Source organism: Polistes dominula, unplaced genomic scaffold, assembly GCF_049000335.1.
Source record: "Polistes dominula isolate Pdom_NZ unplaced genomic scaffold, Pdom_raw_medaka contig_29, whole genome shotgun sequence".
In the NCBI taxonomy this organism is placed as follows: domain Eukaryota; kingdom Metazoa; phylum Arthropoda; class Insecta; order Hymenoptera; family Vespidae; genus Polistes; species Polistes dominula.
Genome location: NW_028300865.1, coordinates 917,577 through 944,425, shown reverse-complemented (window position 1 = coordinate 944,425; position 26,849 = coordinate 917,577). Strand labels below are relative to the sequence as shown.

The following is a 26,849-nucleotide window of genomic DNA, read 5'->3' as shown; positions in this document are numbered from 1 at the left end:
GTATCGTGAAAAAAAAAAAACAAAAACAAAAATAAAACAAGCATTGAAATAAAAAAAAAAAAAAAAAACGATCTCTAGGAAATATGATATGATGATATATTATATCCAATTGAAAGCTTTTTATTATTTCAGATTTTAATCAAGGAAGAATATATTTACGGTTTGTAGAATCTAAAAATGATGGTGGTATTTTTTTTTTCTTTAAATTCAAACAAAAAATAATACGTTATCATTTTAATGTAAATTTATTTGAAAATTATTTTCTCGAATAATATTAGTAGACGACGAATGTTGGCTCTTTTCGTACCTTTTTTTTTGTTTTAAACGAAGATATGTTGATTTTAAAGATAAAAATTGAAAAAAAAAAGAAAAAATGACATTAATTTCTTATCAAATCAATATTTGCATAAGAGAGAGAGAGAGAGAGAAAAAAAAATGGCAGCAAAACTGGTCGTCTATATTCGTTTTACAACTTGATTATGTTCAACGGTTCATAGGAATCTTTTCTTTTCTTTTTTTTTTTTATCGAGATAAATTGAAAGTAAACGTCAGAAAAGATTTGGAGAGAAGAGTAAAAGGACATTTAGCTTGAATTCCGGCCTATGATGTTTCTCTGTTTCTCTTCAGATAGAAACGTCTGGTACTCGGGGATTTTGTTGAGATAGGGGGAGGTCGGAAATGACTCGTTACTCGGGGTACCGGAAACCACTCTCCTTTTGCTAACCCCATCAACCAGAGGGGATGCCTCTTGGCTATGCTCTTGGGAGGGAAAAACCAGGAATAGGAATGAAAGGAAACCATTTACCGATGAACATAGTCGACAGTAGAGGGATAGCTTCTTATTGCGGTCGAACGATCGTCAATTTTGCACTTGTTTTGCGCCGCTTCACAGAAATATTCAAATCACTTTCATTACTTTTAATTACTCAAATAAATTCTTTCCAATTTGTACATTGTCAAATATTCGCGAATGAATATTTTTTAAGTTCTTTGATTAGGTTAGGTTAAGATTGGTTATATTTTCTTAACCTTTGCTTACCACTCTTCCTGGAGTAACACGCTTACCACACTTAACCACAAAAAAGAAACTATTGCATGGATTTACTTCAACATTTTTTTGAGTCTTCTTTAATACTTACTTCAAAAGACTATATAGGTTTTATAACTTTAAATTAAGTTTAAATATGTTTACAAAATTATCATACTCGAACAATTGAGATAAATGACTCAAGTTGCAAAAAAGGTCTGGGTCTTTTGGACCAAGTGTGGTAAGCAAAGGTTAATATTAACAATGACCACTTTGCTTAACGTCGTTACCACCAAAGAAAAGCAACGAACAGTTATCCATTTCTTGTTTCCAACTAAGTCAGGGACCAAAATCCATTGAAAACTTTCAGTCATTGTCTTGAGACAACAAGAAATGGATACAACTAACTTAGCTTGTTCTAACGCGTAACCTCAAATACTAATGCATATATAAGCACTTTTGATATTATTATTATTGATGAAAATGCCATTATACTGTTGAGGTTATCCTTAGACGTAGAATAAACACAGATTTATATAACATATTATGAAAAAAAGAAATGTTAATAAAAAATGTAGAAATTTATTATATTTCTTGTGATTAGGTTATATATATATAACCTATAAATAGATAAAATAAAATTACTTTTCTTAAGATCTAATTGCATGGCTAGAAAATCTAACTCTTTATTATTCGAAAAAGACTATGAGAAGAAGGAAAAAAAAAAGGAAGAAGAATATGCACCCTAGAAGGGTTGTTCTCGTAGAAAACGTTAGAAAATTGCTTTTCCCTTGCGGTAACAGGATTTCTTGGAGCTTTTATTAGCAACAGCGCAAACCCTGACGCAATCCTGACGGGTTTGGGTTCGGTTGGTTACGGTTCGGTCGGTCACCACCCTGGCATCGAATAAAAGTGAAAAGAAAGAAAAAAGTAAGTCGGGTGGTTAACTTCCTTACAGAAAACAACGAACAAACTTGCAAATAATGTTATAAAGAACGAACCATTATATTGTCAATTTAGAAAACAATGACATTCTTAATAGTCTTTCAATTTTTAGGAAGGAAACCCCAGAAGTTTTAAGAAACATAAAATAAGATATTTGTTTTCTGTATGTTTCAGGCTCGCGTATGGAATACGAGTGTTCGAGTATTGACTATTTTCCAAACGAGGAGTATAGTCCTGATCCCAGTGACTCTACTATGGCAATTCCGTGTTAGTAACTAACATATTTATAAATAATGTGGGGGGACGAGCGCCTCCATGCCAAACTTATTAGGCATTCGTGAGAAGGATTAATCGGTAGGCCCTGGATAGCTCAATTGGTTAAGGAGCAGTCGTAGTCGCCCGGAAAGCGAAAGATCCGTGGTTCGAATCCCGTCGGGTCCAGTCAGTCAGCTGGTCCAATTTTTTTCACGAATCCCACAATAAAATACTAATTAGTAAAGAAATAGAGGAGGGAAAGAGGTTTATTTCGTCACGTGACACACACTGCATTACTTAATCGAACTTTTACTATGGCGCGAACAACTAAATAAAATACGCAAAGTTGAATGAGAGTGTTGTAGATGTTTCTCGTATAAATACAGGAGAAATGATTAACGTACTGATTTATTTGATCTGCTTGCTACGTCGTCGTCGTCGTTGCCTTCGTTTATATTTATATCGATGGAGTCTTGGCATGCAAATCTAATTGTAAGAAGCGCAAAGAAGAGAAGAAGAAGAGAGAAGAGAACGCGTGTGGAAAGTTTCTTTCCTGGTGTGAGCAAAGTTTTCAGGAAATAACGACGAAGGAGTTTGCAATAGAGACCGGAGATATTCAGTAGGCAAACTTTCCAACTACGATCTGCAAATTTCCAAGAGACACAAGTAACGAGAGAGAGAGAGAGAGAGAGGAAAGAGAGAGAAGCTTACGAGTAGTAAAGAACGAGAAACACTGACGTTCTTATGTAATAATAAATTAACCTATTCTTATCGATATGCTTTCCGTATTTCCAACTTTCATGCCACCTTCTGGATAATATCATCATTTTCTATATGTCATAGTCTTGACAGATATATACTATTTCTGTTCGAAACATTATCAAACTTTGAAATACATATTCCCCTTATTTTTGAATCTTCTTCTTCTTCTTCTGCTTTTTCATCTTCTTAGGACTACGTCCTGTTATATCCAAACTTCACAGCGTCTTTAACCTAAAGAGGTTATTTAGTGATTATTTTTTTTATTTTTTTTTTTTATTGAGGGTAAGTTGCTAACCTCGCATTTGAACCCTCCCCTTTTATTTGAAGCTATGGAAATCTAAAATAATTTATCATAGTTTTTGCAAAATCTAAAGATTTGAATCTTCAATGATCTTTCGAGTTTCCAATGCTAATTAATAATCAAGATTTCAATAGGTTATATTAATTTATCTTAAATAATTAAAATTGTAATTATTAAAATATTATAATAATATATTTATATCTTTAAATAATTCATTTTAATTATTAACAAATATTATAATAATTTAATATAGGTTATATTAACACTTTAATATGGCCGCACGTGTATGCAGTTATTTTTCAAGAATTAATTAAAAAAAAAAAACAATTATTGTCATTCACGAAAAAAAAATTAACGTAAAACAAAAAACAACAATTTAACAACAAAATTAATTATATATATAAAGTTATAAAAAAATAACGGCCAATGTTTTGACTATCATACACATGTTGTGTGAGCGGCCATTAAAGTATTAATTACTATTTTAAATATATTTCCCTGAGTATTAAAATTCATTATCAATTTTCATCATTGTTTTGTCACTTCTATCGAAATAAATAAATGTTTGTAGTAGTTGTTGTTTTGATCTTTCTAGATGCAGTTACGAAGTCGGCCATGTTTTTCCTCGCGGCTACGTCGTTGCTGGTAATCGCGGAAATTTGTTATTTTGCCGCACACATTACTCATCCAAGGCACAGACTTTGTGTCTTCGTAGCTGGGGTAGTCTTCATTGTTTCCGGTAAGTCATTGGATGAGATAAAATCAAATTCATTCATTTTACACGTTCGTACAATAATAATTATCACATACAATGTTGAAAAAGGGATAGTACGATTGGATAGTGAAAAAAGTATTTTTCAATTTTCAACTATTCCAACAGGATTACTCATGCTGGTTGGGATGGTCATGTACATATCAATTTTCAAAGCCGAAGTTGGTAGCAAACTTAGGCCGCGATCATCTTTTCAGGTAAATTTCATTTAGATTAGGACTCACATATATATATATTTTCGAACACACATATTTAACCCTTTTTTATATGACAAGAGAGAATAAAAAAATTAGACAAGTTTCAAAGCTTGATGATACTTTTTCGTATTACAGGGACCTCCTTTCACGTATAGATACGGGTTTTCATTTCTGTTGTATGTGAGTGGCTTCATCACAACCGAGGTGGCTGGTACATACGCTATTTTTCTATATATCTCCTGGCACCAACGAGAATTGGTACGAAAGGACTTGAGACGCAAAAATTATGGGGTTGGTAGTATCGGCTACTTTTTTTTTTATTATTATTATTATGATGATGATGATGTTGTAATCACATCATCTGCCAGAAATCTTCTTTTTTTTGTTTTAAACACAATTTATGACAAAAAAAGGAAACGGTGTTTAGACGACTAATTCAAATTGAACAAACAAAAATAATATTTATAAACAAGATCTCTTTTTCTATCCTTGAATGTTCGGATACAACAGGGTGTTTATCACTTGGACAATCATCACGCAAATCATGCCAACCATGCGCCATTAGCTCATGGCAACTTTATCTGTGAGAGACATCAGAAAAGATATTTCTTTGGAAGGGATTCCGTCGATTATGTCGATTTCGATGAATTTCTACCACCACCACCTAACTTGGATCATTACGATTATTACAGACAGTTTCCAAGAGATCTAACTGCCCTAACGGTAAGTGAAACAATCAAATAAAAGTTCTTTCAGTCGAAATATAATAAAACATATAACGAAGCACGAGAGAGAGAGAGAGAGAGAGAGAGAGAGAGAGAGAGAGAGAGAGAGAGAGAGACTACTATCCGTATAATCCGGATCTGCTAATATTTGGCTGCTCATCCTCCAAGAAGTTTCCATTTCTACAAAACTCTCTCTTTTTTCCTTAACCCCTCACCTCCTTAACCCCTCACCTACCCAACCCACAAACCCTCCTTTCTTTATCTCGAGTCTAGCTCAAGAAGAAGGTGAAAAAAGATCGTATAGGTAACCTTAGCAACCGGTGATAATCCGGCATTTGATACTCCATTTTAGATTTCTACTCGTTCTCGAAAACGACCTTCCAGGTGAGCACGACGGCGGACATACTGCAGCAGCAGCAGCAGCAGGAGGAGGAGGATGCACCGGAACCAGACACGGATTACAGTCCAAGCGTCCGGCATGAGTTCGTGACCTTTGACCTCGAGGATCCAGCACCACCACCAACACCCGTAAGAGGCTCCGACTGGGCCTTCGCAGCTCTCAGAAGAACAACTCCCGTCTGATATAGCGTCAGGTATTTATTTCATTTATCCCCCCTATCATGCTTTTATCACAAAAGTAGAAATATTATCTTCCATAGTTGTTACATGCTGATTTTCTATTTTAAGAAATGTACAAATACAAGAGAACCTTTATTTTTATCAGTTTGGTTTGTTGTTGTTGATGTTGCTGCTGATGAACTGTAAGATTACGAGATATCATATTAAAATTGTTTTTAGTTAATGAAAAATGTTCATTTCTTTCTGGTAGCTGTATATATATATATATAGTATATGTAGAACTCTTTTCATTAATTTAAGTGATGTCTCCATAAACATGCAATATGAGGTATACATATTCGAAAAGTATTCATATTTTAATAAGCGCCATGTTACAAATGTGTGCCTCAGCTTAGAATTATTCCCTAATATTAAATATTTGCCATTTAAACTTTGAATTCTATAGATCTACCTACATCATTTCAAAGTTTACCATTGAAAGTTCTCGTTACGCTAATCTCCGTCGAAAATTTGTCATTTAATTGAGCATAGATTAAATTTGCTATCCTCACGAATCGATTTTCATCCTAATACTGAATGAATATTGACATATCAATTACAGTTTCATACTCGATTTATGGTTAGATAAGAGTTTTCTTTTTGTTGTTGTTGAAGTAAAAACTTCTTTAGAATAGGTGTGATTTGAAAAAATGAAACGCGATGATGTAGTGGGGGGAAAAGACACAGCCTTAATTTCATATAAAATATTAAATATTATTCTAAAACTATGCATAAATTAATTACAATATAAGAGTTCAATTTTTTATCATTATTTATCAATATATTTGATTTGCAATCATTTTTTAAAGTGTTTCATTATTTACTTTCTTAGTATTAGAAAAATACGCGCCTGTATGAATGCAACCCTCCAGACACACTTTAAAAAGATAGGCAACCCGTCATACATACGTGCATAAATAGTTTTGACTGGGAAAAAAAATTCCGTCCCAGTAGATGGCGCTCGCAAGCAACATTTTCAAACTGTGTCTGGAGGGTTGCATACGAACAGGCGCTCATTTATTATAATTAAATAAATAATTACAGATTAAAAGTACAAATAATATTATATAATAAATTGTCTTTGAAATTTGTTTATTTAAAGGTTATACTTCTAACTAGTTTGATATGCAAATTATGTTTATTCAATGATTTTTTTTGATCATTTTGTTTCTTATACAACACTCTTCATCAATTAGATATTTGATTTAATTAAATAAATGTAGTTTTGTAGATGTAAAAGTTATATTACCACTTTGTCACATTTTTTTTACTGTATTTTTAAACTTTATACGAACATACTGAAAAAGAAAAAAAAAGAAAAAGAACAAAAAGGTATCATTTATTACTATCCAACAGTTCAGTTCTATGTCATTCGTAGTCTCTGGAATTTTCCCCTTTACAATTCGGTAAATGGTGCGGTCGATTCAGATAGAATGTGAATCTTTGGAATGTGCAACAAAAGCATTTCAACAGTTTACAGTTTTCCTCTTGAAAAAAGTTACAAACAATTTCGAACCATTGTATTATATAAAAATACATTTACAAGTAATTCTATTAATAGTTATTGAACCACCCGGTATATGTAGATTCTTGGACGTTTGTTAAATTAATATGCAATAAAAGCATTTCAACAGTTTACAGTTTTACTCTTGAACAAAAGGTTACAAACAATTTCGAATGATTGTATTATATAAAAATACATTTACAAGTAATTCAATGAATAATTATTGAACCACCCGGTATATGTAGATTCTTGGACGTTTGTTAGATTAATTATCTCCAACTTCGTTATCCACAAATTGATCGTCCTAAAGTTTCTAATTATCCAATAGGTATGCGAGGTTGGTGCAAAACGTCGACTACGATGACATGAATGATGACATCGATGACGACGACGATGACGACGATGACGACGAAGATGAAATGGATGAGAAATTGGACAAATGTATGGTAGAGGAACAAGAGGATGTTTTAATGTTGGACAAAAGCTGAAAATGATGATTCGGAATTATAAACCGAAAAGCAAATCTTTCGTTTGGCCTATTGGAAATCGTACGAGACTGTTGAAAATATAAATTTTGGGACAATTCCTTTGTTGAACTACGAATAAATGGCACAAAGTGTTTAAAAAAAAAAAAAAGAAAAAAAAATGGAAATATCCGTGGGTTGACACTTGATGATAAAAGCCTTGCGATTTAATCTGAAAATATTAATCGATGATAAATTGAATGAATATCATCACGCAATTAAATATGGACGAATTATTTATATTCTCATTTATTGCAATATTTGCACACACAAAAAAAAACAATTGTGCAAGCTGTGCGCGATTCTTTTTCACCTTATTTAACATTGTATATATATATATGTATAGGTATTATGATATATATATATATATATATACAGGCACTAGAAATAAATGAAAAAGTAAACGTTCTATCTCGCATATATTGCAGTCTGCCAGAGTTTTTGTTTTTTTTTTTGGTACTCATAAAAAAAAAAAATAAAAAAAACCCTGACAGTCTGTGCAGAATAAAAATGTCTTCAAAGATCTTGTCATAATTCGTCGTCGTATCGGAAAAAAAAAAAAACAAAAAAAACAAAAATACCGTCCTACCTAAGATCAGTATGAAGACAACAAATGATTCTACTTGTATCGATGACTAATGTTTTTCTTTCGTCGGTAATATTAAGTGGATCGGAAAGTAATGTCACTTGTTAACCTCAAAATTCAAACTAATACATTTTTTCCAAACGAACAATTTTTTTTTTATTATTAATCAATAATTACATTATTTAAATTAAAATCTTTTTCTATCTGATATGCAAATTTTTCAAGAAAACCATAAAAAAAATCATCACAATTGATTTTTTTGATTGAAAATATTAGAAATAATTTGACGTGCGTAGTAACGACGCCATTACTGTTCGGATCCTCCTAAATACAATGCAATGCAATACAATGTACAATTATTTTTTTTTAACTGGAAATTAAATATTCAAAAGATGACTGATATATGAAAATAACTTTAAATGTATTTTGTTGAAGGCCTAGTAAATATTTAATAGAATTATTTATATGTTAGGTTGATTTACAATTAACATTGTATTACTTTGTTTCTTGTTCATATACTGCCATGAAATGCAAAACAAAAACAAAAAATAAATAAATAGCCGCCTGCTTCGTAGATCGAAGTTAACTTCAATATTACGTACTCAGGTATTAAAGTCGACTGAAACTCACTAACAATAAGATTAGATGATACACATTTATTGTTAGAATCAACCGACTGTTCTGAAATAGTTATGAATATACATTAGTCATATATACATCAGTCACGCAACAAGATGCTTGATGAGTATTGGGATCTCTGGCAGGGACGTGGCGTAGCAATTCGACCTATCTACTCTAATTTTGAATTTAGCCACTAGATAGCGTATTCAAGTGCTAGAGATCCCAAGGGATCTCTGGCAGGGGCGTGGCGTAACAATTCGACCTACCTACTCTAATTTTGAATTTAACCACTAGATAGCGTATTCAAGTGTTAGAGATCCCAAGGGATCTCTGGCAGGGGGCGTGGCGTAACAATTCGACCTATCTACTCTAATTTTGAATTTAGCCACTAGATAGCGTATTCAAGTGCTAGAGATCCCAAGGGATCTCTGGCAGGGGCGTGGCGTAGCAATTCGACGTATCTACTCTAATTTTGAATGTAGCCACCAGATAGCGTATTCAAGTGCTAGAGATCCCAAAAATGATATTCTTTTGAGAATATTACGAGGGTTCATTTGAATTTCGGATTAAATTGAAGAGCATATTTTCAAATCGTTTTATAAATCGAATTTTATTTTTTTATATCAAGTTTTTCTATGAACATTCAAACAATTGTCGAATATAAATTATTTTATAGTGTTGCCAAGTATGCTATTTGAATTTTAACGTTAGATATACCACCATTTTCATTATACCACACTAGTCAAAATGACTGGTGTATGTATAAACAAAAATACTTTTTGAAGCTTTCAGTCTTTATTTACTCTTAAAAAAAAATAACAAAAAAATCTTTAGAGACAATAATAATTTTAATAGATAAATGTCTAAAAAATTGATTTGAAAATTATTTACAGAAATAAATTAAATACAGAAATCAAGTGTTTGTTCACATGAAGAAGTAGACATTTTGAATTAAAATGGCGTCGTCAACCAGTCAAAATGACTGATTTGGTATATCTAGCGTTAAATAATTATACGATAAGTAAGAATTTACAGTTGAAAAAAAACAAATATCATATCAAATAATTGAATATAATTCTATTGAAGTTTAATTTCAAATAATAATTGTAGAAATACTGTGATTTTCATAAGTAATAAATTTAAAAAGCGTTTTGGAAATAAGCTTTTCTTATATATATATATATATATATATATATACAGTAAAAAAAAAACGTAATTATATTCGTTATAATATAGCGCCTATGTACTTATGCAAATAACATCTCTTCGAGCATGCAATTGTTGATAATTTAAATATTGTTATATATATATATATATATATATATATAAATAACAATTTAAAAAGTCGTGTATAACGTTTAAATCGCGTGGACTAGCTGTAAACATAAGATTTCTATCCTGTATCGAATATGATGATAAAAAGCATATACCAATTATACACAAATTGTAAACTATTTGAAAAATTCGGAAATGGTATCAACAAATGATTACTATAAATTTTTTACAGACATATTTGAATAATTTTGAAAAAAAAAAAACAAAAAAATTATCAAAATCTCACTCACCATATTTGTCTAACGAGACAACTTACTACTGTAATTACAAACATGTAAAACTAATTAGGTAATAATTTTAACAATTACTATTAAATATCAATAATTTTGCGATGAAGTGAAATTTTATTAAAAAAAAAAAACAAAAAACAAACAAAACAAATGTATTACCAATTTAAGGTTAGAATATCCCCTATATCTGGTAATATCTTGGAGAAAAAAACCAAAACCGTATTATATTACAATTATTAATATTTTCCATTTGTATATTTTGTTTATTATGAATTAATGAAATTAAAAATCGTATTGCCGAATTGAATTGAATTGAATTGAATTGAATTGAAAAGATTTTTGAAAAAAAAAAAAACAAAACAAAACAAAACAAAAAATATAATAAAAATAAAATAATCAATAGTATAATATCAGGGTATTTTTATAAAGTATATTATATTATTTAATTAACACTAACGCGATATTTTCTAATCAAATATTATCCGTCGACAAACAAAAAAAAAACAAAAAAAAAACAAAAAACAAAAAAAAAAACAACTAACGAACAGTAACAAATTTTTATTGTACGATTTGACGTAAGAAATTTTTTTGGTTTTTGTATTAATACAAATCACCATATTTGTATTAAAAATATTATTCGAAATAAAATAAAAAAAATAATAATAATAATACGATTTAAGAGACATACGTTTTAGTCATAAATAAAAAAAAAAAAAAAAAAAAATACATATAATTAAATTAGTACGTAATGTAAAATTTGTTGTTTGTCTTTAATGGTGATAAAGCTTGTCCAAACTTTACTGTTTATACAATAAAGGTTCATCATCAAAGCATTGATTTCATTGTATTATTTATTGTTTTATCTTTGAAACAATAATAATAATAATAATTATTATTATTATTATTATTATTATTAACGTGTAAGAGTAATAATCAAATGATTGATTATGATTGGTTGTATTTTGTAATATTGAATTAATAAAACTACTATTGATCAGTTTATTTGACTATGATCTCAGTCATTTTGTGAATGAGTATTTTTTCTTATTTTACAATTAACGTAAATAGGAAAAATAAATTCGACTTTTCTTTGTTTTTTTTTTTTTTTTTTTTTTTTTTATACGCCTAAACATTATTTAATTGAATCGCGAAATGAGAAGAGTGATTACATTTATTATATGAGAAATAAATGTCTTTTTTTTTGTTTTTTTTTTTTTTTTTTTATGTAAGAACGCTTCAACAGTCATTTCAATTTGTTCAAATGAACAATTACAAAATTGAACAAACCGAAGAGGAATTTTTTCATTTTGAGCAAAAACCTTCTTCCATCACCAATTTTCGCAAAACCGATCTGTAATCGCAAAACTCTGTATAGAAATTTTCTTTTTTTTTTTTTTTTTTTTTACATTAATATTTCAAATATTATTTTGTATTACAAAAAAAATCATCAAAATATGCTCATTGGTCTCATCTCTTGGTCTCTTTTGTTGTTTTTTTGTTATTGTTGTTGTTGTTGTTGTATATTTCACATTTTTTTTTTAATTTTTTTTTTGGAAGACATTAGCAGCATATTTTTCGTACGCTATTTTTCTATTTCATTTGTTCGATAGAAGAATATAAATTAAATAATTATTTGTGCAAAAAAATATTTGCAAACATTTAGAGTTTCATTATAAAGTGATGTTTTTTTTTTAGTTTTTTTTTTTCTTTTTAGATAAATTTGTACAATTTTTTTTTTTAATCAATTTTTAATTACATTAGTAGATTGTCTTATAAATATTATTTTTTTGAATATTAAACAAACTGACAAAATTATTTACAACGATATCAAAAAGAATATCGTTTTATTATTATTATTATTATAAAGTATTGCACATTTTGAAAAAGTGTGTGTGTGTTTTTTTTTTTTTTTTAGTAAAAAGCCTTCTTTTTATATTGAAAAACACATTTATGAAAGAGAGGCAGTGTGTGTGTGTATCGATTAACTCTTTGCGGCATAGAATTTCAGATAATAATAAAATAGTCCTATGTTGCATAGAGACATTTGATTATGTTTTAAATTAAACAAAATTTTGATATATTTTTTATTAATTAAAATATTGTATAAAATGTTATAATGTAAAAACATTAAAAAAAAATAAAGGAGTTAATAACCAATTGTTTTGTATAAATAAGATAAAATATAAACTTATGAGCATGTGTATCTATTGCAATAATATTTCAAGATGAAACTAAAAATGTCCCACCTGAAAAAGGTTGGACACTTTTAACCCTATCGTGCCCCAAAGAATTAACAGGGACGTCCAAATACAAATACAAAGTATAGAATTACGAATCACCCTTTATATATAAGATTCGTATCGAAGAAAAAAAGTGTGAATGAGTTAAAACCGTTGAAAAGTTGACGGACATTTTGATTATTCAAAACTTTTCCATAAAAACAACACAACTATGAAACCAACCCCTCCCCAAGCTCTTCCTCTTGAAATTTCACAAGTAACAATTTGTCAAATGTTAATAAATTAATTTATTTGTACGTCATTTCATGTCATTAACGAGATTATCTATTTAATTCTATTTATAAATATATTACACTAGGGGTGCTGCCCCGTCACGCGTTGCTGTGACTACTCTCACAATCAGTCCGATACACACGTCTTTAAATCAACGAATTACCTTATACCGCCATCTGTTAGAATGATATAAACTATCCTATCTTTCAAGTTGAATGAAATTGCACAGAATGTGGAAAATTTGATCAAAATTGGTTCAGTAGTTTAAGAGTTCATTGCGAACAAACAACGTGACACGTAATTTATATATATTAAAATATCCTATCTTTTAAGTTGGATGAAACTGTACACAGTGTGCAAAATTTGATTAAAATCGGTTCAGTAGTTTAAGAGTCTATTGCGAACAAACAACGTGACACGTAATTTATATATATATATATTAAGAGAAGATATCAATATATTTATAAAATTATTTCAAATTCGTATTACGAACGTGTCAATTTGTATTAAAATAATTCTAATGATAATATTATATATATATATTTTTCTTATATAAAGTATAAAAGAGAAGTTTTTCTTCTATTAATATTATAAACATTCCAATTGATAAGATTATTGAAAATTCTTCTTCTTAAATTTGTTTTTACATTGTAAAATGTTAATTGTAATTTACGAGGTATTAATTAGAGGATATGTTTAATATCGATCGGTTTTCGAACCCTTCTTCTTCTTCTCTCTTTCTTTCACACATCATATTATACACATACATACACACACACATACATACACATACATACATATTTCTCTCTGATGACCATACACACAAATACATTTGACAAGTATACAGGTAAAGTGATAAAACGAACTTAAAACGCTCGTTTTTGTGATATTATAATACATCATTGAAAATTGTACTTTGTCGTACATAATATTATAATAATAAAACAATAGATATATGTATTTATTTACACATATATATATATAATTGCACTGGTATGTGTAATCAAAGCGATGCATCAATCCAAAGTAATATGAATATTAATTAATAAAATAATTAATAAGTTCATTGTGCTTTTTGTATTATCATATATGTTATACTTGTCTCCATATATATATATATATATATATAGACATAAACATATTTCGGCGGACAACTATTTTTAAGAGACGAAAAACCGGAGAAGACGAGAAATAATATAATGGGGTGATATTTTTGGAAAGCCTTTGCTCTGCTCGTAATGTAATATAGTAAAACCGTAGAAGAAGACGCGCAAGCGTAGTTTATACCCTCCTCTTTTTCTTTGTGTATTGGAGAGTATACAGAGTGTTTCATTTAACTTGACATGTTAGTTAGGGAGGAACACTAACGACCGATTATCGTTGGTTCATCGGCCATAGCAATTTCTTCGGTTGGTGCTTTGTCTCTTTTTCTTTTTCTTGAGAATAGCATAAAGGCACATCCAGCGATTAAATTGCAAAGGAAGACAATCCATGCCAGTATTAGAGAAAAATCATATCTCATTGATGCACCTTTTGGAAACGTTTCATAAACGTTTGTTCTTTCATATTCCACTGAGGACAATAGGACTTGGATGACCACCATGTTGCAAGCAGCTGACAAAAAGAAAAGAAAACAGAAAACAATTTTAATTGATCAATTGTCGTTTTTATTAAAACAATAAATAATATGTCAATCATTTTTTCACCAATGGGTTGTTAAATTTCATATTGAAATCATCTTTTGTATTAGTTCTAACAATATTTGACAACAGTGTTGTTGACTTTTATATTTTAAGTAATTTAGATGAACTAATAATGTCTGAAAGGAACCATCTGTCTGTCATGTGTCGTGTCATAACTAAATTGATATTTGTTTGTTTAAAAAAAAAAAAATATATCTATTAAAATATGACAAAGCTTGTTTTACTTTACAAACGAAATTTGAAAAATACTTGACACAAAGTTTTATCATTTAACATTAGATTTTAACCACCATTTTCAATATACCACACACTAGTCAAAATGACTGGTGTATGTATAAACAAAAAAATGCTTTTTGAGGCTTCCAGTCTTTATTTACTCTTAAAAAAAAAAAAAATAACAATAATAATTTTAATAGATCAATATAGATTTATAGACATTTTAAAAAATTATTTACAGAAATCAAATGTTACATGAAGTAGACATTTTCAATGAAAATGGCGTCAACTAGTCAAAATGACTAGTTTGGTATAACTAATGTTAAACCTCACATATTATTATCATTATTATTATTATTATTTTTAGGTTAGAAAAATTGTGATCATAATTATGTTTATAAAATTGTATCCATTAAATTAGGAATTTAATTACCACTAATGAAGTGTATTCCACCAGCTAGTCTCTTGAACATGTAACGTGGGTTGCGGAACGTGTAGATTGAGAAACAGAATCCCATTATCATTATAAACATACTAATAACAGCGAACGATACCTGAGTCCTTGCATAATCTGCGAACAATGGAAAATGTGATAGATAAAGTTACACGTTATATGATACTTTTCATATGATAAATGAAAATAGAAATATTTAATGATTTTTTCATTGAAAAGTAATTGAAATATGTACTATCTGTCAGGAAGGGTACTTCAAAATTGTCTTTGCAGTTCTATAGGGGGGGGGGGGAAGAAAAATTGAAAACACAACTAAAATTAATTGAATTAAATTAATTGTATGTATTATATGTATCAGTGTGATGAGATTGTTTTTATTTTATCAGTGCGATTATTTTGTTTGTTTGTTTGTTTATTGATTCTCTCGATTATCCTTTCTTTGTTTGTAGAATTTGAATATTTAGGAAAAGGATAATTGGAAAGGTTCAATTTTGATCATTATAATCATTTCTTGTTGATTTGTCTATACATACCAAGTTGAGTTTCTTTAATGTTAATCAATCGTTTGTGTTGCAATGAAACATTCAAGATTAGATTAGAAAATATTGTTAATATTTCATCAAATTGTAATAAAGTAAAAAATTAATTCTGATTAATTATGTAAGGACAAGGGTGATAAAATGTATAATTGTTCATTTTTTTTGTTGTGTATTGCCAATTCTATACAATGAAAAAAGAATTGCTGTTACTTTTATTGTTCTCAAAATGAATTCATTCCTATTGTTATTATTCTTTTAAGATTCGTTTGATAATATTTCGTTAATTTATATATCACTCACTGATAACTGTCTTGTCTAAACCTGGATCCATTTCTATCCTTGATTCAGGTGGAAACATTTCCTGATATTTGCATTCTCCTGAAAAACAATAAATCAAGTTCGAGGATTTAATATAAAAAAAAAAAGTAGTTTGTGATCACAACATTTCTATTGTTTTTAAATGTAATCGTAGTTTTGGGTGTTGTTCTTTTCAAAATTGTCTGTTCTATCTGGCACGTGAGGGCACAACTTTACCGGCATACAAAATACAAGGATAGAAGAAGAAGCAGTGTGAGAGAGAAAGACGACGAGCCCCCGTTCTTTTCTCATTTATTTCTGGCTCCTCGTTTATTTTGTCGAAACACAAAGTCTCAACGAAAGTCTCAACGAAAGCAGCAGCACACGTGTGTTGTTAATGTTAGAAACTAACGTTGACGACAATTCCTCGTTTCATCGCCAGCCCCAATCATTCGAATCTTCAATACGATATTTACTTTTTTTTTATTAGTCGATTGTGTCACGATTGCGTCATTTCCCCCCCCCCCACAAATATTAGTATTAAAGGGGACCAAATGGTAATGTCGTTTTTTGAAATGAAACCTTCTTTGGAATGGGAGTGATTCGAAACAAAAAAAATATCATGTGGGCTGATCACACGTGTTAGAAGTGAAACCTTCGACGGACTAAGTTTCGAGAGAATGAGACGACTGCAGAATATCAGGAGTAGGATAATTGTAGGGTTTATTTGTTATAATATTATTATTATATTATTGTTATCACATTCCAAAATTATTATACGTTTTATTGAAGAAGACATATATAAATAGATAACGTATTACACAGTAAGCAAGTTTTCAATTCAAAGAAGTGAGACGAGTTGCTTCTGGTAACTACAAAATGCAGGGTAACTAAACACCTCTGTTAGTGTAGTAAACAACTCTCTAGTAAGGTTTTTTCCGATAAGTCCGTAGGGTCTTTCCGATAAGTCCGTAGGGTGTGTTATATATCGTAATAATATTATAATAAATAAATCCTACACAATTATGTTACTTTTGAAACTGTGCAACATTCGTCTCATTCTCTCGAAACGTAGTTATTTGAAGTTTTCATTTCTAACACGTGTCATCTGGACACATGATATTTTTGGTATTAGTTCATTATCATCAAATTTGAATACCAGATTGTTGGTAATGAGGGATGATCACATTATTGATTTTAAAATGAACAATTTGTTTGAATTTTAGGTTAGTTTTACGTTCACCCCCTAATATTTGAGTGTTTCGAATAAATACTAAGTAAAATAATTGAACAAACAATATTTTGTATAATTGCGTTAAGAGTCAATTAATAAGTCGTATGACGAATACGTAAATGTGAGATACCAACAAAATATTAGACAATAAGTAACAGTATTCTTGATATTAATACAGACATTTTCAAATACGAATCATTTCCAAGTAATATTACGTATTAAATAACATGGATCAATGCATGCTACTTGTGTCAATTACAACATACAACAAAGAATAGTGTATAGGTTATACGTGTGCAAATCCAGAAACGTAAAATAAAAAAAAAAAACACGTGTGACTTTGAAAAAGCCATTAGGGAATGATAAAAATAATGTTCTCTCGTCTGAAAACATTTCAATAACGTAAGAAAGTTTATCTCATATTATCACAGATGGGTAGTGGAGATAATATAAGATGGTGATTCTGCATTTACTAAGAATCATTCTGTATATTAATTTATAACATTGTTTTGGCAGGGATTATTACTTGAAAATTTTCGATTCAGTTTAGTAAGTCAGAAGATCAAATGATTTTCGTCATTTTCAACATTAAGCCTTGAAGTTGAATGTTTTTATTACATTTGTAGGTAGATTTCGTATATTATTAATGTCGAAAATTGTGCGTATACATTTTAATAGGAATTGGCACAGGGATAGTTGTTTAGTAGACACAAGTAAAATAGACCAATAACGTTGTCTCTGAGTGGTACTGTTCAAATAGAAAACTTGCAGCAATCCGTGTGTTTAAAACGCATAATTAAGTTGATCGTTCATTTGGAAAATTGTTTGAAACTTCTCTACTACTAATAAAACGAATCATATGAAATTTGAATTAAATTAGACAGACACCACACGTTCGGTTAACATTTTGCCGATTATTTATTTGAAATGTGTGTTGGCCTGGTTTTCTGTAATCTACTTTGTAATATTTGGACATTTCGAGATATGGCAAAAAGGTGGGAAAGAAACAGAGAGAGAGAGAGAGAGTTACGTCAGAGTTAATTTAAATGAACGAACGCACTTACGGTAAGGCACCAATTCACTGGAATTCTTCGTTTTAGGTATTAAACCAGTGACGCAACCCCTCCAGAGACCCATATGCTTGTAGATCAATCTCCGACCAGTAGCTCCAAAATCTCCCAGCGGCAAACCTTGATCATTCGGTGCTTCAACGGTAAACCAATGATCGGTTCCTATTGCTACGGCCCATATGCACGCGGATAGTCCCACGAGGGCTGTACAACCGAGCAGAATTCGCCTTTCGAATATTACCTACGAAAACGCGACGAAACTATTCTAGACAAAAATATTTGTCTACACAATTTTGCCGATCGTTCATAAAATTCGTTTTCTTTTTTTTTAGTTCCTACCTCTTCCGCTAGGGGGATTTTTTTTTAATTGTCTCCTGCAATAGCGCGTTTTGTATTTAAAACAAAACAAAACAAAAACAAGGATGTTTATATCACGTATAATTTTTCTTTCTTCAGAGTTGGAAAACAATTGGTTGCTTAGACAATCATTTGTTTTTTTTTTTTTATATTGAAACATGCGCCATTGCAAAAGACAATGAAAAAATACAACACAACAACAAAAAAAATTGATTTCTCGCGAATTAGTCGTAAAAGTTTGTTTAGTTTTTTCGTACCTGGTTGTAAAGTGACTTCATTCTATTCGCCATTTCTTTTCTTCTATCTATCTTTCTTTCTTCTTTGTTGTTTTTTTTTTTTTAAACGATTCCTTCTTTGTATCAATCGAAGCTTAAATTCTTCGCGTTTTAGTTTCTTCCAGCGTGCCACCAATCGACGGACAATAACGAACGAACAATCCGTTCACAACGAGTTCCTTCTCAATTTTCATTCTCGACCAACATCAAAATAAAAAGAAGACTAATTTTTTTTACTACTTTTGTTTTCAGTGTTCAACTTCTTCTTCATCGTTTGAAACACTCGCGAGTCGACAACAAAAATTCATTCGCTTTTGCGGCAAACATTTTCAATTTCATTTCTTCCTGTTTTCTTTCTTGTCAAGCGACGAAAAACTGGCATCGACCTGTTAATAAAATCTTTACAAGTATGTACAATTGTTTTTTTTTTTTTTTTTTTTTTTTTGAACAAATCAAATTTAAACACTTCAGTCAGTAACTTTGTCAAATTTATTTGAACACTTGAATATATACGACACCATTTTTAGTATACCACACTAGTCAAAATAACTGGTGTATGTATAAACAAAAAATTGCTTTTTGAAGCTTCCAGTCTTTATTTATTTAAAAAAAAAAAATAACAACAAATGTTGTAACAATAATAATTTTAATAGATATTAAATGGATTTATAGACATTTTAAAATTATTTACAAAAAGTAGACATTTACAATTAAAATGGCGTCAACTAGTCAAAATGACTGGTCTGGTATTATTATCCTAGTATTAATTGTCGTTTAATATTGAAGTTAAAGTATATTGAAAAATATGAAACAACATCACGTAACATACTTAATAATAATAAAATAATAATAATAATAATAATAATAATACAGTTGAATTCTTTATTAGCAAAGCTAAAATTTGTCGAAGAACAGTGCCAAGAAACGTTGGATGATATTGACTAGGAGAACAATGCGAGATCAAAATTAAGAGAGCATAACCGAGTCATTTGTTTTCGACACACACACACACACACACACAAAGAGAACTGTAATATCCATTATTTAAAACGTTTTCATTGCGACTTTGTCATGCTAGCCAAAAAAACAAACGACTTAAATTGTATATTAGAGAGAGAGAGAGTGAGTTAAAAACAAAAGTTTTGTTTCAGTTCTTGCTGCTCCCCGTTGTTCAAATAGCTGAAAAAAAAGAGGGGGAAAAATACAGGAAGATAAACATCATCAGAGTTTTCATTGAAATTTCAAATTTGTTTTAACATAAACATATATGCATCCTATATGCATTTAATTGAACATCAAAGATAGAGGAGTACTTGTGTAGTAGAAAAAAAAAAATAACGAGTTTTTAGGTTAGTTTTTTAAGGTAAGATCAAAGTTCGACTATTTAATGAGTATTGAGTTACTTCCTTCCCTTGTTAATGTTCGTAAGACTCCTTGGAGGTATCTGTCACTGTTCCAAAAACAACAAACAGTCGAATTTTTGGATCTCAGTTGAGAGACGATGTGTACAGCTTGTAAATATTTGACGCACAATGTTTCGGATCAATATGTCATCTTCATACAACTGAAGATAATCATCAAGTGGATGATATATTAGTTTTGTAAACTTATGTATTTTGTCCAATTATTTATTTATTTATTTATTTATTTATTTCAATTTATCTTTCATTTCAGAGAAGGGAGAGATATTAAATACGAATTAATCAAAGAAAAACAATGAAATGATTACATAAGCAAACATATTGGGGGGTAGTAGCATTTCTCAAGAAATTTTATGACACGAAGTATTTCGATGGGATTTTGGATGGGGTCTGACGTAGATGTCTGAATTTAATTTTCAATTTCGTTTTTCTGATTACGTAATTATTATTATTACGTATTTTCCAATTTTTTTTTTGTTTCAACGCATATCAATTACAAATGGCGGCTGCTGCTTTCAAATACTATTTTCTTTAGAGCATTGTTTATCATTAAAATGAATAAATATCTTCATTGTCGAAATGATCTATATCTTTCGTAAGATTACGTACGGTCGTAAATAGACATTAATGTACATTGAAATTGTTAAAATCAGTTTTAACGAGAGGTACACCGGTAAAATGGTTGTTTATACCTGGCATATGTTCTACGTAAAGATTGATGGTTTTTCTAAAGTTTATATTTTAGTATAATGCAGATTCGAATAAATGACGATTTAACCGAACAATTTGTTTAGCCAAGATATAATAGGAAATAAGAAGAATAGATGCTAAGGTAGTAGGGTTATTGATGCACGTAGTACAACAAACGAACACGCTCGGATATTTATGGCCACGTCACCTACTTACTGACATTAGATTTTCTTTCTTTTTTCTTTCTTTTTTTTTTTTTTTTCAATGAAAATTATGGAGTGAGAAAATCGATGAATGGCATCAAGAAGAAGAAGAAGAGATGATGCTCGGTTTAAAACTACACACGAGGATGATAGTGACGTCAACGGCGTACTTGCCATTGTTTTATTCGTTTATACGTGGCACAAAGTTTATTTAGCCGAGGCTGTGCACCGATTTATAAAACGCTGAGACAAAGATGCCGCGCGTAACCTCACCGCACCATCATCCTCTCTCCTCTCTTTGTTATATTTAAAAATATTTTCCAATATTCCTGACATTTTCTAATTTTGTCTATTTTTCTTTACAGCTTTACAATACAAGGTACTTCTTCTTTACAGTAGCCGTCGTCGTCGTCGTCGTCGTCGTCGTCGTTCATATGTCAAACTAAGATTCGTTACAGATCATTGGAAATATCCAATCATATTACGGTTGACATTATATCAAGTTGCAATTTGAAAAAGAGGCACCATAACCTCTCGAAGTGTCTTTCTTTGTTCATATTGTAAAACGTTTATTCTCTTCTATGACAAACGAATAAGTAAAAATAGATGACGACCATTCGACGACGACGACGTCGACGACGACGACGTCGACGACGACGATTTCAGGTCACTTGTTGCGAATCGGAATGTACCTTTAACATCAAAGCTCTCTCGACGCCAGATATTTTCCTTCAACGACGACGACGACGACAACTTCGCTGACATTTTGCAACTGTGCCTACCTACTACTGACGTTTTTACAGCAACCGATCGTAATACAGGGTTGTTCTCTTCTATCGATGTTTTTCTACACTCTTTGTGTAGATGATGCATCCAAAAGATCATCCGATCTATCTAAGAACTACTTTTCTATATAAACAATGTCAAAAGAAAATCTATAGCTGTAAAAAAGGTTAAATGTTTCTACGACGAGAGCTTTGGAATTAAGTTGACCCATGACCGACCCCCTCTGTGTAAAAAAAAAAAAAAGAAAAGAAAGAAATTTTTCTAAAAATTCATCTGAATCTACAGTGAATTTTGCAATCATATTTTTTTTGTAGATATTGTTAGAAAGCTTGTAATGAAAATTATTTGCTTTTGGATCCTTTTTTTGTTTTTTTAACGCGTAAAATATTTCTCTACGTCTTTTGAGTTTTACAGAATATAAGATCAAGTTTTTCTATTGTAATTATAGAACAAAATTTGATATATATATATATATATATGTCTTATTTTCAGATATAAAGCTAGAACGTTAAGTAAATTCTACGAGGAACTTTCTATCGTAAGGAATTTAATATTGAAAATAGAAACATCAAATATGTGTTCTAGTTTTATAAAGTTTTATCCTTGTTTAAATTGTAAATACTTTATTTTGAAATAATAATGTTGAAAATCAAAGATGATCTTTTAGATTTGAAATTTATCATTTTGTTTATTAATAATAACATTGTCACACAATGTATTACGTTACCATGATAGAAAATGGCGTGAAAAAAAAAATAATATATATGAAAAAGACTCATTTGATTTTTCATCTTATTATTTGATGTAGGTTAGGTTAACTTGGAAATATAGAATTATAAATAGAAAAATCAAATGAAACAAGAAAAAAAAGAAAAATATGCTCAGTCGAATTTAGAATGTTGCTACATAAACATAAATATTGTTGGACTTTGTAGAACCTTTGTGAATTTTTCTAGTTTCTGTATTTTATTTATTTATTTTTTTTTTTTTCAAAGAAAAAATTTAATGCTGTAAAAAAATGTTATGATATATATATTAAAAGAAAAAGAAAAAAAACAATAATAAAACACAATATATATATATATAAATATTTTATATGTATATATCTTGAAATAAATATAAAAAAATAATATTAACATGTATTTTATTCTGACTGTAAACAACCAAATTTCTATCCATGATGATGAGTTGAGGTTAAGTGAAAGAGAAAGAGAGAAAGAGAGATTGTAATCGCAAGAAAGTTTCAAGATCTTCCAGTGACTACTTTTGAGAAGAAGAGTTGATAACTGCGATTACTGCGAAGAGGATTGCGTAAACGTTTTGAAAAAGAAATATAATAACGAGGATGATAGTATTAGTATGGAATTACTATGTGTGGGAGAGATTGAGTGTGTGAGAGAGTGAGAGAGAGAGAGAGAAAGATATCAAATGAATAACTCTGGCATGAGAAAATTATAGAGCGTTCGTTGCCGATTTATCCTAACTGATACTATTTTCACTCGTTCCTTGGTGTCGAAGACAAGTAGAAATACACGTACATAGGATAGGAATAAAATTAACCTAAAATCCATTGGTTTGTTTATACGGTCCACAAGATTGCTAGCTGCGATAACAAATTTCAAAGTCTTGCGGCGTTGATTTTGAGAAAAAGGGGAAGAAGTCCACGGATAGACAGTCGATTACGGATCGATCTCTAATCAAAACAATGACATAACAACCTTGTATTATCTTGTATTTCATTTGATAATAATATTATTATTATTATTAGGGGTAGACCTAACCTTAAATTTAAACAAATTTTCATTTTTTTTTTTAAATCAATAATTTAATCTCAATTCTCGTTATTTAACTAATTGCTATTCAAAATTTTATAACAAAAATTGATATTTATAAAAAACAATATTACTTTTTGGTATCTACCTAATAATTGTCACATTTTATTTTATATAAATATATATATAAAACTTGATAAAAAATATTGAAACAATTGTTAGTATGATCAACGTTGTTGTATCACTACGAAAAATATTTAGATTTCCGCGCGCGCGCGCGCGAACGCACGTGGCCTATCGTGCCCGCGCATGTATTTTTAAATACTTGGCCGGCGACCTAGGGCAATTACATGCCAGACCGGTGAGACATCGGTCTACTACCTGAGATAAATAAATAATAAGTTTTAAATAAAATACGATTAAAACGTAAAATTCTAACAAATAGTATTAACAACAATAGAAATTAACTTCGGTTTGATGTTAAATCAATTTATCAATTTCCAATTACAATTCAATAACAAAAGCATATTAATATTATCTTGAAATGTATGTTTGTAACATGAATTATTATTGTTCATTTTATAAATGACAGTCATGTACAAGGATACATAATATATTATATTTCATAGCATATGATGGGTGACTCCATAGAACAAGTATTAATTAAATAAATATCAATCAAAAATGATCAGATATCATCAATCATGTATATACTTTTGTGTAGTCATATTTATCATATTTCAAGTATTTCTTCTTTAAAGTAACATTTCTGTGACCCCTGACCACCCCTCCCCCCTCCCCCTCATCCCCCCATCATCATCAGAAGAAGAATTTGTTTGGCAAAATGAAAATATTTGTTTACGTTCACAAAAATATAATTTTTGTTCAAATTTATTTATCACCGTATTTCTTCAAAAAGTGACCAAATTGCACGTCGAGATCAATGATAACGAGTGCCAGGAAATGTAACATCTAAATTTTCATGTTTTTCACTTTCGTTTTGCTCTCCCTTCTTCATTTTTTTTCTTTTTTTTTTTTTTTTGTTTCTTTCCTTCTGTTTTTCAAAGCGCGATATTTAAAGGCTTTGCCTGTAGGTAATCCGTTCGTTTTAGTTGGACGATATAAATACAATGGTCAAAAGCCTATGGATGATTCTCTCTCTCTCTCTCTCTCTCTCACCTCTCCTATTCTTACTTAGCTCAACAACCACTCGATTGGTTCAAACAATATTTCCTAACTTTCACAACAAATTACCTGTATTTTTTTGTAAATATTTCTATTTAAACTATTTCATTAACTTTTATGAAATAAATCATTGTGACTGATAAAAAAAAACGTGAAAATATTGAATGAAAGTAACTTTTGAAACTATCACTGTTAAAGGAAAAGTCGATAAATAGGGGGGGTGGGGGTGGGGGCAAAAAAGGGTGAAAGAAGACTGGTGAATAAAATGAAGAAGAAAGAACCCCTCCCCACCCTTTCCCATTCGCCCCTTGCCCCTCCCCTTCCCCTTCCCCTTCCTTTCCAGCCCCCTTTTATCGTCGCCGCCTGCGGTTAATTTCCGCACTTCGTGGAAGTGCAATGCGTGACACGGAAAAATAATAAAGGTAGAGGAAAATGTATTGCGGCGGCACAAGGGAACACCAAGAATAGTAACGCGTGTTTTTGTAAAAACAGATTAATATTATTATTAAAAGATAATAAAAGTAAGAAACACAAAGAGATCATTTTTCGTCGATTACATTTACTGCTGAACAGTAAAGTATATTATTGTACACCTTTATGAAAAATTACCATATTGTTTTTTGTTTTTTTTTTTTTATTTCAATTTGACATAACAACAATTTCATTTCTTCGCTGAATTCATTTCTTCTATCAAGTTATGTATTAGGATAATGAGATAGGTTTATGTAAAAAAGCTCAAGTTGTTTTTTTTATGGGATTTGTTATACAGTTTTTGTTTTTGTGTTTTTCATATTACAAAGCTCAAGATGATGACCATTGGATTGGATCATTTTCAATTTTTCATTTCTACCAGAGGATGATCATCATTAGTTCTTTTATTTCAAATGTCTTCATTGTCTTTTGAACAATTATATTTGTTCAAAATTCAAAAAAGAAACATGTCGTCGTCGTCGTCGTTGTCGTCGTCAGACTTATCATCAACGAAACGATCTATTATGCGAACTGCAATTGGCTCATGATCAAATCTCGAAATAAAAAAAGTACTTTGTCTTATTTCAAATTCATTTCATCATGATTTCGAATCGTTAACTCGATGATATTTATCAACCATTATCTTCAAAATGATACAAACATTTATACAGTTAGTTCACTTATCACATAGTATCCATTACATGTAATTTCAGTTGTTGTTGTTTTTTAATTTTTTTCCCGCCAATCTTTACCTAACATATTTTACAAACATTTTAATAATGATAATTAACTTTAACATCATTGAAATTACTTAAAATTTCAATAACAAATGGTGTACATCATTTATGCATTCATTTTACATTGATTTTTTGTAAATACATCACAAATTTGTTGTCATTATTTTTTTTAAATGAAAAAACATTTGAAAGCAAGAACAATAATAAAAAAAACAAGGCAATGTATAACATTTTTATGTTATTTTTTGTTTACAGAATATGTTAATGACACCATTACTGTATATTATAATAATGCTTACCCCCTGAAAAGCAGAGGAAAGAAAAAAATCACTGATAAGGTAGATGTCTCTTTAATATCACTCACGTCAAAATTCTAAATCACAAAATAATAAATGTTGATTGAGGTTAGGAGAGGAGAGGAGTATATAACTCGTATATACAGTGTTAAATTAATATAATTCGTATAACTCGTATAACCGTACGCGTTGACCGCCAGTTTGACACTGATCGCTGGTTCTAACCAA

At 29.9% G+C, this 26,849-nt stretch overlaps 2 protein-coding genes across 9 annotated transcripts in view; one reads left to right on the top strand and one right to left on the bottom strand.

Moving 5' to 3' along the window:
* Stg-1 (stargazin related protein STG-1) overlaps nt 1-14,057 on the top strand; it is a 19,320-nt gene extending 5,263 nt beyond the window's left edge. For 3 of the 6 annotated variants that reach the window (XM_015324632.2, XM_015324629.2, XM_089169760.1), the window contains exons 3-9: nt 2,147-2,239; nt 3,886-4,029; nt 4,171-4,259; nt 4,395-4,550; nt 4,770-4,982; nt 5,369-5,577; nt 7,435-14,057. In XM_015324632.2, coding sequence (XP_015180118.1) covers nt 2,147-2,239; nt 3,886-4,029; nt 4,171-4,259; nt 4,395-4,550; nt 4,770-4,982; nt 5,369-5,566 — 893 coding nt within the window. In that variant the 3' untranslated portion in view covers nt 5,567-5,577; nt 7,435-14,057. Of the gene's footprint in view, nt 1-2,146; nt 2,240-3,885; nt 4,030-4,170; nt 4,260-4,394; nt 4,551-4,769; nt 4,983-5,336; nt 5,578-7,434 lie in introns of those variants that run through there. The other 3 variants (XM_015324633.2, XM_015324634.2, XM_015324635.2) reach the window with 3 other exon arrangements.
* Nucleotides 11,589-26,849, bottom strand: LOC107068346 (transmembrane protein 114). Of its 3 annotated transcripts, none has more exons than XM_015324637.2 (7): nt 26,625-26,849; nt 19,043-19,459; nt 18,423-18,669; nt 16,128-16,205; nt 15,822-15,833; nt 15,268-15,405; nt 11,589-14,529 (listed from the first exon to the last, which is right to left on the bottom strand). In XM_015324637.2, the coding sequence occupies exons 2-7, from the start codon at nt 19,073-19,075 to the stop codon at nt 14,279-14,281; spliced, it is 759 nt and encodes a 252-aa protein (XP_015180123.1). In that variant the 5' UTR covers nt 19,076-19,459; nt 26,625-26,849; the 3' UTR covers nt 11,589-14,278. The 3 variants fall into 3 exon arrangements, with proteins under 3 accessions (XP_015180123.1, XP_015180122.1, XP_015180124.1); XM_015324636.2 differs by having other exon boundaries at nt 19,043-19,446; XM_015324638.2 differs by lacking the exon at nt 15,822-15,833 and having other exon boundaries at nt 19,043-19,446; nt 26,625-26,848.